Here is a 14,413-nt window from a genome sequence, read left to right as displayed (position 1 = left end):
TTGTTTTTATATCCCATTTTAGCTTCTGATATCCCATTTAGTTTTGATATCCCTTGTTGAAGCGTGACAGGTTGAGGTATCGTCCTGTCAAGTGTGTCTCACTACAGTTGGTTTACAAGGACGTAACGCTCTGCGACGTCTGCAGTAATATTATTACTGCAGACGTTAATTGATTACTATAATTAATTTGTTATTATAAGTAAAATGTGTTTTTTGCAGATAATTAAATAGTCAGTTATAGGATACATATTTATTTACATTTATTTGTTAATATAAACATTTGAGCAAAAGTGCGTAAAATGATTACATAGAATTTTAGCACTCTATAAAAATATATTTATAGTTTTACAGATGATCATTCCATTACATACAATATTCGTTAAATGTCATTAAGATAAATAATTGTTAATGAGATCATTTGATAGAAACACAATACTGACAGCATTATAAGAAACAGAGATCAGGAGAAAATTATGTATATTTAATTGGCAAAAATCATATACACTACAATTTTAAATTATCAGATCGAGTGTATGTAGAATGACTTTTAATTGTGGCGTTAAGATCAAAGAAGTATTTTCATAAGACTTTTCTAAAAGCTTCACATGTAAAAAAAATTCTGGGGTCAGATTCATGAAGCAGTTACGAAAATACTTACAAACGTGTACATCTTTCCTCAATCTTTGACAGCTTTGGTTACATTTATTAAACAGTTTACAAGCATGAAAACTTCCCAATCAACTGTTGTTATTGTTATAAACAGCCTCCTGCTGCTTCGGAGCTCATTAACTGTTTAATAATTGTAAACAAAGCCGCCAAAGAATGAGAAAAGATGGACAGGTTCGTAAGTGCTTGCGTAACTGCGTCGTGAATTTGGCTAATGGTTTGGCGTTGAACTTGAGACCTATCAATCGTGAGGTTATATTACGGTCACCACAACATCTTAATAACCAAGCAGTAAACACAAGTTGTACCTAAAGACTGCAGTAAACTATCACTATGTACATTGAGGAAGAGTATACAACTCCCTCAGGCTACGTGGCTTTCGAAAACCATTGGTTTGTTGGTGGGCTTAGGTCCTATCAACCCCGGTAGGGATAGTAATGTCACCACTACTGTTCACTGACTAGCAGGTTGAGTAATGTTAACCTTGAACGTATATACTAATTTTAGTTTTAAAGTACATGTACTTCTTAAAATTTTGCGTAATATATATACTTGTGTTATTAAAAAAAATTGGCTATTGTTATGAAACCTACTGAAGAGGTAACGGTAATTCTTACATATTAAAAAATATATATAAATTTGTTTATATTAATTTTAGTGGGGAAACTCACTACAATGCCGTAGTGACGGTGAAAGAAAAACCCAATATATATGTATAAATGTATTCAAAAGCGAAAATTGAACTTTTAATACACATTTACATATATTGGGTCTTTTTTTAACCATCATTAATTTTAATATTAGCTTTTTAGAAAACCATACCTCGTAAATGACTGGGATTTCGACTTGCTTTTAGAATCAAGTTTCTATTTAGACATGTAATGTACTATAGAAATGTGCGGGTTGGTTCTACTATTTCTTGAACCATTAATGAACTACTTGACATACGTACTAAACTTAATAATCGATAATGATTAAAAGATTCCATCTTAGTGCACTTCTTCGCCGTGAATCTCAGGAGTGGTCCCAGCGAGGTATGATCTTGTTGATTTGATTAGATATGATTCTGATGAGGAATGGTTCAGGTGAGATATAATCAACGTGTGGTATATTCAGGTTCTATTGAGTCCTATTGAGATCCGGTCATAGTGAGGTATCGTTCTCGATATATATCGTCCTGTTGAAGTCCGGTCCTGCCGAACCTTGACAGCAATTGACTTTTTTTTTCTAGAGCGAGACAGTCACTCCTCGCGACCTGAGATTAGTTGCGATCCAGTCTATGTACCTGGATACTCTAGTATACAAGCCCGGAAGTCTTGGTCGCCCACAGCCGATACCTGCTGATACCACTCCAACCGTTACCATACGTCCATCCCTATCAGGCGCCGTCAGCAGGGGGCCTCCGCTATCACCCTGGTAGAGAGACGATGGTAATAACGGGTGTGGAAGTATAGGAATGATATATAAAGAACAAGGCTGTAAAATGAGAAAAATTGGAAATAGAGATCCGCAAAAAACACACTATACGCAATCTGTATTTAACGAATCTACATTCTACAATCACTAATGCTCACAGAAATTATACCTTAACATCCTTGATAAGCTCCACTTTCGCCTTTGTTTAGTAAGCCATTTCACCCTCTAAACGTATTTACCTAAACTCACCTGACCAAGCATCCCATCACCTAAATTGGCATTATAGCATGAAAAGTCTTTTGATATTTTGCACGCTCACCTAATTATCACTTCCTCAACAAACATCAACTAGTCAAAAATATCAAGCATACAATACACATTAATATATATATTAATGAAAGCCTTATGCTTTCACCTAAAATCCACCTCTACATCTCTAGCTCCCAAAGCAGCCCGTCCTCCTAAGGTTTGACAGCGTCAAGAAAACGGTGAATTCAAAGTGTCCTCTCCTAACCTACCAGAGGTCCCAAAACAGAAAGCGGGACAGTACGTCACTTTCGCGAGCCGCTTCTGTTTTCTAGTACGACAAATTTTGGCCTTATGTAATGCATACGACCGAAATGCGACGTTCTTTGTAGGAAGACATTTGCCCAAAGAGCCTTGTACCCTTCCAAAATACAACTACCCACTACCTACTTCCCCCTTCCCCCACCGCCATCACCAATATAACTCTTTAGTCACCTGACAAGCGTCCTTTTCGCCGTTCTCGAAGCCAGCACAGAGATGAGTGTCGTAGAGCACGACAGCCTTGCCGGCGTGGCTGGAGTACCAGCTCTGGCAGTCAGTGCGGGACACCACCTGCACCACCACCTTCTGCAGCACGTTGACGTGATGGCCACCTGCAGGGGATCAAGATCAATATGGGAGAGGATCAATATTAACATGGGAGAGAAGATAAGTGAGGGGGGAAATATGGGAAAGAGATGCAGGGGAAAAGGCAGGAAGGAGTGAGGGGAAAAACAATATTCATAGTATATAAACAAATTCAGTAACACAAAAATAATTCACCCCAAAAAATAAGGACAGCGTGTACATTAGAAACGTACCGTTCGAAGCCTCGTCCGTCATGCCCCAGCCTGCGACGGTAACGTTAAGGGCGTCAGTGACGCCATCGGTGTTGAGATCAGGGAGGCACAGCGGCTGGACGTATTTACTCCACACGACGTCCTGTCCGAGCTCTAGCAGAGCTATGTCGTGGATGTATCTCTGTAACACACACACACAGCAACATTGGTGAATCTATGTAGCACATACAGCAACATTAATGTATCTATAACACATAAAGTAACATTGATGTGCACAATAAACAACCGCTCTCAGGATGAGTAAAGCTGATTGAAATAGTCTCATAATGGTTTGACTAACCTTGGAGAAATCTGCGTGAGAGATGATATCCTTCACTGGCAGGACCTGCCTAAAGCCATTATTGGGGGCATTGAAGTCGTGTTCACCTGCCACAGCCACAACGTATTTGGGAGAGTTCCTGTAGAGGTTAGAGTAGGATAATGTTTCTATAACGTTCGTTGTTAGATAGCAACATTTTATTGATAATATTATAAATAAATTAATTGTATCATTATATTATTATCAACTATTATTTTAATACTATTGCTACTTATATCGTATAATGTTGATAACATTTATTGTTTGTTGCAACTGATATTGTTGAGATCAAAGAAAGTGATTTAATTTCCTTTATTTGTAATTAATTTAAATTTTATATCAATTTATGTTAAAAGTATACATAAAAAACTAGTGCATATTTGGAATTGAAAATAATGTAAACTAATACTTACTTTAAATTAAAATTTAAGAAAATATTATTTAAAACATTAATATATGAGAATTTTCTATTAACAATTATTTATCTTTGTTTACATTGCTAAAAAGATGTATTCAAATACACTTCATGAGTCACAAATAAATTTTGAAAAAAATAATGAAAAAAATGGATGTAATATTTCATTAAGTCAGCAGTAAGTGTTGTTAATTTAATAAATTTTGAAAGTTATATAATGTGTGTTCAGTACATTAAATTATGTTCAAGACTACAATAAATCTAGTGGTGTGGTAGAAGCTTTGGGTAACAACCTTTCTGTATCCCCCGGGGAGTAAAGGGTTGAATCCTAACACAATTCTATATTCGACAGGACCTACATACTGTTCACAGGACCTATCTACGGATGTTACAAGATACTGTACACAGAATCTTCCTGTGGAAACAATAACATACATAGGACCTATCTATGGAGACAGTTACATACTGAAGAACTACCTTGAGAAACTTACAGACGAAATCAAACCTGTGGAACGTAGATACAAGAAGACTTGACCTACCTACCGACGAGCTAAAGCAGATATTATGTGAACTTCCTACAAACGCAGCATCTTAAAGTACTTAACCCACCTATGCACTCAGAATGTAGTAACTGAGAGAACCTGATATACCTACAGACACAGTAACATATAGGATCAGACCTACCTATGGACACAGTGGGCGGCGGTGAGGACGAAGCGCTTGTGTATTAGAGCCCCTCCACAGTAGTGAGCGCTCATAGCTCCAGCAACCCTGATGGAGACGAGCCAGGGGAACTCTCCAGGGCTGGCGTCTTGTCCTCCCTTCACTCTGCCGGCTCTTAGCTGTGCCCGCCCGCAGGCCACACCCGACACTGCAACCCCAGGAGATAACGTGAGGCCGGTCTCCACACACCATACTACTCTAGCATCTATAGTCTCCCCACACTAGTGAACTCTATAATTTAGTCTTTTCACATCAGAGAGCTCTAGAATCTAGTATTTCCACACGGGAGGGGACCGGAACCTAATCTCCTCACCTGAGAACACTGGAATCTTGTTTCCCTGCACCAGAGAACACTGAAATTATGTCTCTCTGCACCAGAGAATACTGCAATCTGGTCTCTGTACCAGAGAACTCTATATTCTACATTTCTCATGTCGGAGAGCAGTAGAATCTAGTCTCCCCAACCCAGAGAACCCTGGAATTGGTCTCTCTGCTATAGAAATCCAAAGAATCTAGTTTCTCTTTGCACCAGAAAACACAAGAATCTAATCTTCCCACGCCAGAGAACACTAGAATCCAGACACTCACACTAGATAACTCTAGATTCCAGTCTCGGTGTTTTTTTTTTTCTTTTCGTTTAAAATAAATAGAAAGTGATTTGCATTTAGTTTACGTTAAAAAACCATACTTGTATGATAATTTTGAAAAAAGGGCTAAAAAAAATAATGAATATCACGTATACAAATCGCTCTTAACATGAAAGTTTCAAGAGATTTGATAATTATTAAAAATGAAAAAAATTCTTTTCTCTCCTGACTTGTGGAGCACAACTATGAAACCGACTTAAAAGAAAAATATATGTATATCAGAATTTATAAATACTAGAAATTAAAAAAAAAATCATTCATTAAAACAATTCATCGTTAAAAAAGGATAGACATGGAAGAAATATATTATTTTTTACTAAATGCATGATATAAATCTTTTTGTCCCAGTGCAAGTTGTGAGGAATTTTTTCTTTATAAAGAGTCAAAATAGGACAGCAATACTCACCTTACTGGGCGTTGGTGGACTTACAGAAGGTGGAGAGTTGAGCACTGGAGTCTGGCTTCATTGACTCGAATATTCCACAATATTCCCAATCATGGAGGTTCGGACATCAGAGTTAAGATAGTAGCACTGGACAGAGAAAGCTATTTAGGACAGGAGAAGAGTGCTGGACTAGGTACTAAAGATACAAGCTTAGATAGTGTAGTTTATGTGAATGAGAGCTTAGTTCTGGACTACGCAAGATTTTGTGAATAACAAACTAATTCTGGACTGTATATTAAAGTCTGCGTCCTTGACAGGAAAGTGAGAAAAAATCTAGCGCGTTACCAAGCATTAGAAGCCTATTAAACCATATTCTAAAAGGCGAAAATTGTCTTGAGTTTAGATTTTAGGGATAAAACTTTAATATCAAACATTATTTGCAACTTAGATTATGAGACAGGGAACTTAGCACCAAATGTTATTTTGTGGAGTATCGATTTAGTACATATTACACCATAGACCAGGTGTTGGAAGCTTGGAACTGAACTAAATTTGAGAAAATTATTGGAGAAGGACGAGGATTGAACAAGGGTCCTGGATACAAATATATATATATATATATATATATAATATATATATATATATAATATATATATATATATATATATATATATATATATATATATATATTATATATATTATATATATATATATATAAATTGTCAACCACACGATCTTGTATATATATATATATATATATATACTTGCAGGAGTATCAATATAAGCTATAAGACATGCACGCAAGAATAATACGTGGGCAAAGAGATTTAAAAAAACAAGTGACACGAGCAGGAAAACAGTTGTTAGCATGCGATAAATCTGGCGAGTTTGACTGGAATGTGGCGAGTTTGTTTGGGATGTGACGAGGTTCGCTGAAATGTGGCGAAATTATCTACAAAGTAGCGAGACTGGCTGGGTAAGTGGTGGAATTGTCGTGGATGTGTGGGGAAATAAGCACCATCTCATGGGGAAAGAAAGATATGTGTGGATAGTGGAAAAAGGAAACTAAAAAGAAGCGGAGGAAACATGTCTTAAGGATTAGAATCTGCTTGCCTTATTTTAGAACTACGTTATTGTGGCTTATTGTTTGAATATATAAATTCTGATATGTTCCGTTACTGTGAACAAGTTTGAGATGGAAGACACATATTAATGACAGAGCTGGCAATTACAACCCTAGGCGTTAATATTTAGTAAAAGACCCGTCAGTTAGGAAAAGTCTTATCTAACCATAGCTAATGACCCGTCGCCTGATAGCATATATTGGCCTACTACGGCTACCCGGTCCCAAGAAACTTAACGTGTTTTGTAACTCGTTTTTTATTTATTGCCGCCGGAGGTGGTTAGTTTATTGTGAACCCAATACTCAACCTGTGAGCGGTAGCGCTTTCGTTGCGAACATAAATCCTGTTGTTGTTCGCTTTGGCTTAGGTTCTAGGAGACTCGAGCCGCCGACCCCTCGGTGAGAGGCGGAAGCTCTTCCACTGAGATATCGGGTGGCCCAGTAGGGATGATCTCAGAGACAGGAAGTATACCTCCCCCTGAGGTATACTTCCATCTACTGTATACTTCCCCCGCCTCCCTCTAAGCACATAGGAAATTAGTGCTCCACGCCCCATGTCATATAAATTGTCAACCACACGATCTTGTAATACTTTTCTTTTTATGTTATTTTTTTAAAGAAACTTTATATGTGAATATTGTTTTTCCTTCAGCCATAGGCTTCATGCCGGTTTTTAAATTTCAGAACTATAGCAATTGTGGTGAGAATTTTGTTTGTATTAAAAATGTCTATGACGAAGATCCGGCTGGAAATTCCATCTTTTCCAGCATTTAATTAAAAACTCCTAACCTGTGAAGGTATTGATCAATGCTGCCAACCATCTCAATTCTGTTTTTTCATTGTTCACTAAATGCCAGCGTTTTCAGGGATCATTTTTCTAATAGAAAAACGTGTCAACGTTTCTCTAAAAGGACTAATGATATATATAAACTTTAAGTTATTGCTAATCTATATTTATGTAGCTAAAACCTTTCTGAGGACTTAGTAGATGGTAAATGCATTTCCATTCGTTGCTTATTTTGAATTAAGTCAACTGAAATTGAGTATTCGATGATAAATTTCCAGTGACTTGACTCTCTGAGACGAATCTGACTATCTGAACGTAAAATAAAAATCGGCTTGGAATAATATACTGATTCATAAGTTCCCCCAGACTGTGTGAGTTACTTAGTAACATGCTTACTTGCATACAGCCCTGACTCAATAAATCACTTGTCGTAACTGGTTTATCGCAAGTTAACTGATACTTGCTGAAGGATTTCCTTTCATTTTTTGCCTGACAGACAAACTTACCGACTTCTTAATTGGTTTGACTTGGTTTTCGAGTGAGTGGTTTGAATACTTATCTGTCTCCTGATTTGGAGGGACTCGTACTCCAAAAAGTATCGAACGACTGACTGACTGACTATTGACTGACTGTCTGGCTGTTGACTGACTGGCTGGCTGTTGACTGACTGACTGACTGGTAAGAAGAAGAGCTGATTATCTGCATACTTACGAAATGGATGACCAGAAGTTCATCTTGATAAAAACTTCACTTACCTATCACAAATATTATTACCAGAAAAACACCTCCACGACTGATCAATATGCCGTTCGAACGGACATCAACTGAGCCTTCGACTGCCTTACCGACTGAAGTGTCCAAATGAATGGCCCAATGCTAACTGAAGGTCAACTTGTTGACTTACAGACTTGTTTTCCAGAGTGAGTTGACTGACTTAAAGTGGGCGAACTTCCATGTGTTTGATTGATTGTTGGTGAGGATGACTGACCGTTTAAACTACCTGTTGGAGTTGATTGTTCACTGTCACTTAACTTTTTGTCCTATTTGCGACACGTCAACAGAGAAAGCTGACAGGAAACGGTTTTCGAAAATGCTTGCTATAGCTTTATTTTTGGATATGCGTTGTTAGTGATGTACTGTACATACGCACCTGTAACTATATGCGCACAAGTGGCTACATACATATATACGCATGTGCCTAAATGTACACACAAACACACACACACGTGACTATATATACATACACATATGTGACAATATACACACATATGGCCTGATATGTGCACTCATGTGTGTCTATTTGTACACAATAACATGTGACTATGTGTACCTGCATTCGTATGCAACATATGTACATGCGCATATATTAACACACGCAACAATTCAAAGATTAAATTATAATTGCTGTAACTTATTAAATTTATAATAAATTTATACAATTTATACAGTATAACATAACTTTAATATTTAAACTGTTCTTCAATTTTCTTACTTCATACTTTTCCATCGGCCAGTAAAACATTAGTTTTAATTTCCGGGTAAACTGCATTCAACCAAAAAATATTTAATAATGATGATATAATTTTGCAAGATATTACCGCTATCAATTATACTACTGGTATTCGAATTATAATCATTATAAGTCTTAAGGCAGCATTCTTCCGTTGGCAAGTCGCATAAACCACTCACCTGCGTAAAAAGCTGCACTTTATTCTTTGAAAAAATGAATGTCCAGCCTTAAACGATACTCCAGAAGAGTACATACAAGTTTTTGGGCCTCAAATTGTCTAGACTTGGGTGAGATTCTGAAAAATCTCTCATCAGTTAATCCTCATCAATTATTATTTGTGAACTCTGATATGTTGTATTTACAAAAACACTATTAACTTGTTTATCTTTTCTTCCTGAGGTGAAATAGCAGAAACCCACAAATTTGACTTTAATTTTACATATAACCCAACAACGTATATGAAATGAAAGTAAACAAAAAAATATTTACATTTTATTGCACTTCATATATGTGGGTTGGATCATTTTTCAGTCACGTTATTGAGGCTTTGTATTACAATTTAATATATGTTTTAAGTATATATAATTGAGAGGTTTTTCCGATGCCCATGTTAGTAGCAGTCCTCGTCAGCACCAGGTAACCTGAGAAGCCAGGAACACCTCGCTCCGCCTGCAAAGCTTAGGTAGAGACTAGTCAGACATGATAATATATAACAGAGGAAACGGAATTGCATCAGGAATTAAATTACAGTACATATCAATGTTTTCAGTTGGTGCTTGTCATGGATGTGTGTATATATATATATATATATATATATATATATATATATATATATATATATATATATATATATATATATATATATATATATATATATATATATAAATAATATATATATATATATATATATATATATATATATATATACACCTTGAGGTAAATCCCGTGTCTTGAGTGGATATACACAGAGAGTTTGCTTTTTAAACTATGTTCACGGTTAAAATTAAATTAGTTGTTTGATCAGAAAGCCGTTGTGGTCTTTATTAATAACCTTTTCCCGGTTAATAGGCTTTTAAGTCCAACACGAAATCAACTCCTGGAATTGGACTTAAAAGGCCTGTCAACGTCTGGAGGGTTATTAATACCATCTCTTCATCTTAGTGACCGACGAGCGAGTATGCTTATAACAATTCCCGTTGTCGGGAACAGTAATATATAAATATATATATTGCGCTTTTGCCCGCACTGAGGAACGACGCCCGCCATTGCCCCTAATGCAAATTTGCCAGGAAGCAAGCGGGAGTCCCCCTCTAATATTTAACTCTCAATATATATGAGTCAAGGTAGGAATTACACCTCTCGGTGTATATATATTTGTTGGACATGTAACTTGTCTAAGTGTAAAGTGCAACAGAAAACGAAAATTACACGTAACAAAACAAATGAGTATCATGTAATTCATTTAACACTGGTATTTCGATTCTCATTAATTGGGATGGGAAGCCTATTTTACTTATTCATGTCCCACCCACTCCCTAGGTCCAAAACAAAGCTTTCCCTATAAGGCAATCTGTTAACTGCTTGGTGAACAAAGTTTCAGGTGCAAGGAAACCTGCCCAGGATTCGAACCCGGGACCTTTCGTATTCGATTCCCGTAATTCTATGTCTGGTTAATAAATGAATAGTTACACTATTTCAACAAATCAAATTATTTCGCTGATATCATTAAAGGATCCAGAATGTCTATTTAGGTATACCTTTCTTTTAGGTATTCAGTATATATCGAGTTTACTTTAATCCTGAACTATTTTTTTAATTAAGATATTTTTCCTTATAAGTTTGTAAATGTTAATGGATTAACCTACTAGAATCTGTAGACCTCAAGGACAGTGCCAGATCTATGCTATCACATATCTACAAGATAAATGTATATGTTGATATATACGTTTACAGTAGAATTTGATAATAATTATAACACTGGCAAGTTATGTGATAATTATAACATTGGCAAGTTTTGTTATATAACAATTTTGAATTGAAGCTACATAAGATATAAAATTACATAAGTTAACTTCCCATTGGACTGTGTGACAGAAAATGCAAGAACATATATTTTTATATATTTGATCTGAGAGGTTTAATATCAGACAACCATCATACACACACACAGAATCATTATATAATATATAATGATTCTATTATCATTATATGTATAATGAAAAGGAAAAAAACATAAAGAAAAGTTAATAAAACTACAAGAGATCTATAAATCACAGCTATGCAGTCATATAATACATTTGTGATGTACTAGATACATCCAGATACAACTTATTATACATATTAAATATAGTTTGATCTCAGTCTTTACAATTATTTTATATAAATGTTATAAACTTTTGGATAAGATTCTTGGCAAGTTAGTAGTGTCGAAAGAAAGAAACTTGAAGACTTTCCTTTAGGTCCTCAGTCTTGGGTCAAGGATTTTTGTTTTCATATATCAGAGTAGAATGATAAGAGGGATCAATTTAGAAAAAGTAAGTCAGAGATCACTAACGCTATACAGAGGGTCAGAAGATAACGGAAGCACTAACGTAGCAGAGAAAAAAATCAGCAATGCCTTACTTACACTTGGGAGTTAAATTAATGGGGATATGTTAAATATCCCCAATAATTTACCTTGAATCCCCCATTCAAATTTAATTTGATATATAACTAATGTTATACAGACACAGTCCAATGGCGAGAGATAAAGCGATCAATGTCGTATTTACAAAGAGAGTGACAAAGAAGACAAAAATATTATTAGAAGTCGTGTGTCTGTGTGTTTGCACAATTAAATGTTTCATGGTCAATTATTAGCTGCTAATAATAAATTATTTATAAAAACAGAGCGCTGGTGTTTGTCCTTAACGATGAATTGCTTGGGTGCATCAGCCTTCTGTTGTGATAGAAGTAGCAGCAGTTGTAGGGATAATAGTGGTAGAAGTAGCAGCAGTTGTAGGGATAATAGTGGTAGAAGTAGCAGCAGTTGTAGGGATAATAGTGGTAGAAGTAGCAGCAGTTGTAGGGATAATAGTGGTAGAAGTAGCAGCAGTTGTAGGGATAATAGTGGTAGAAGTAGCAGCAGTTGTAGGGATAATAGTGGTAGAAGTAGCAGCAGTTGTAGGGAAAATAGTGGTAGAAGTAGCAACAGTTGTAGGGATAATAGTGGTAGAAGTAGCAACAGTTGTAGGGATAATAGTGGTAGAAGTAGCAACAGTTGTAGGGATAATAGTGGTAGAAGTAGCAGCAGTTGTAGGGATAATAGTGGTAGAAGTAGCAGTAGTTGTAGGGATAATAGTGGTAGAAGTAGCAGTAGTTGTAGGGATAATAGTGGTAGAAGTAGCAACAATTAGAGTGATAACAGTAATAATGTTGAAAGAAGTAGTGTTATTAGGGGTAGTAACAGCTGTTTGTTGTGGTAGTAACAGCTGTTGTTGTGGTAGTAACAGCTGTTGTTGTGGTAGTAACAGCTGTTGTTGTGGTAGTAACAGCTGTTGTTGTGGTAGTAACAGCTGTTGTTGTGGTAGTAACAGCTGTTGTTATGGTAGTAACCGCTGTTGTTATGGTAGTAACAGCTGTTGTTGTGGTAGAAACAGCTGTTGTTATGGTAGTAATAGCTGTTGTTATGGTAGTAACAGCTGTTGTTGTGGTAATAACAGCTGTTGTAGTGGTAGAAATAGCTGTTGTAGTGGTAGTAGCAGTAGCTGGGTATAGTCAGAAGTATTTACTTGAGTAGTAGAAACAGCAGTAATATTAGCAGTAGTAAAAGTTGCAGGAGCATCAGTAGTAGACGCATAAGTAGAAGGAAGTAGTATTTATTGTAGATGAAGGAACGAAAGAAGTAATATCGCGTACAATATAAACTAGTCTAACAGACTTCTTGACATGAATATAATAGTATAGATTATAATTGTTTTTATTGGCACTGGTATTAAACAAAAATTATTGGTAATTGTAAACAAAACTGGAATCTGGATATATACAACAAATATTTGATCTGCAGGAAGTTTAAATATTGAGTGTTGGTGTTTGATTTAGTGTTGGGCTTAAGGCTTATCAACTTTTAGAGAGTTATTAAGGTCAACCTAAGTGTTTACTGACCCACCAGTAAGTATGCTTTAGTCGTGAAAATAGTCCAGAACTAAAGTAAACTCTCAATATATATATATATATATATATATATATATATATATATATATATATATATATATATATATATATATATATATATATATATATATATATATATATATATTGAATTTATTGGTGACTATCTCTCTCTTCTCTCTGAATTATTGTGTGATCTTTTCATTTTTTGTTTTCCTACGTGCTTGTATGGTAAAGAAAAGATAATTATATAACAGTGAATTGTATAAATTATTTGTAAACTAATATAATTCAAAGAAATGTTTTTATACTTATAAAAAAAGACATGGAAGATTTATAATAATATTTATGTACGTCTGTGGCTTTACTAATGTGTACCATACTTTACCATACTTTTCATGAGCACAATTCTCTTTGACAGAGATGTAGCTAGGTCGTTGGTTCATCCCACATTCTTACCTGGGAAAGAAATAATAAATTATTAGTAATAGAGTTAATTATTATAATTGATAATATTATTGATATTATCTCATCTAAAGCTCTCCTGAACACGATCTTTCTCCCCGGTGACCTAACAGCCCTTCAGTACAGATTTAAACTGGATCTTCCTCTTCAGTTAACTTACAATTTCAATTTCTTCCTTTAATATGCACCCCATACTCATCCAGTGGGCGGTGGTGTAAAGGGTTACAGAGGCACATAATCGGTTCAGGAACTGAACCCCTAGTTCCTTTAGCTAAGCAAATAACAGTCTTTTGACGCTAGTTACACAATTATTAATGCTATATATACATGTACACATACTCATATTATATATATATATATATATATATATATATATATATATATATATATATATATATATATACAATCACCTACACAAATACACACATCAATAATCTTTTACAAAGCCATCAAAAGTCACAGACTGTTACAGGTCGTTTACCACAACAAATACAGTACTACTTATATAATTTATTACGAACTCCAAGTCCCATCTAGTAGGTGCTAAAGGAAGGGCTGCAGATATGGAAATTGGCTAAGTTCCTGCAGGAGGCCGAGTTGCAATGAAAGTGTGTGTGGCACTGCATACGTCAGACGAAGAAATATTTTAATATTGCCCCGAAGGACGAATTTATTAGGCAGCGT

The 14,413-nt window shown here is 35.5% G+C and overlaps 1 protein-coding gene across 1 annotated transcript in view; it reads right to left on the bottom strand.

Moving 5' to 3' along the window:
• Nucleotides 1-336: 336 nt before the first annotated feature.
• Nucleotides 337-14,413, bottom strand: part of LOC123771731 (trypsin-1) — a 29,804-nt gene continuing 15,727 nt past the window's right edge. Inside the window, exons 2-6 of the mRNA XM_045764451.2 lie at nucleotides 4,625-4,811; nucleotides 3,508-3,625; nucleotides 3,189-3,348; nucleotides 2,824-2,981; nucleotides 337-2,079 (exon numbers count right to left, since the gene is read on the bottom strand). Coding sequence (XP_045620407.2) covers nucleotides 1,894-2,079; nucleotides 2,824-2,981; nucleotides 3,189-3,348; nucleotides 3,508-3,625; nucleotides 4,625-4,811 — 809 coding nt within the window. The 3' untranslated portion in view covers nucleotides 337-1,893. The remainder of the gene's footprint in view (nucleotides 2,080-2,823; nucleotides 2,982-3,188; nucleotides 3,349-3,507; nucleotides 3,626-4,624; nucleotides 4,812-14,413) is intronic.

This window comes from Procambarus clarkii, chromosome 75 (assembly GCF_040958095.1).
Source record: "Procambarus clarkii isolate CNS0578487 chromosome 75, FALCON_Pclarkii_2.0, whole genome shotgun sequence".
In the NCBI taxonomy this organism is placed as follows: domain Eukaryota; kingdom Metazoa; phylum Arthropoda; class Malacostraca; order Decapoda; family Cambaridae; genus Procambarus; species Procambarus clarkii.
The sequence above is the reverse complement of the archived record's forward strand: the minus strand, read 5'-3'. Positions and strand labels throughout refer to the sequence as shown.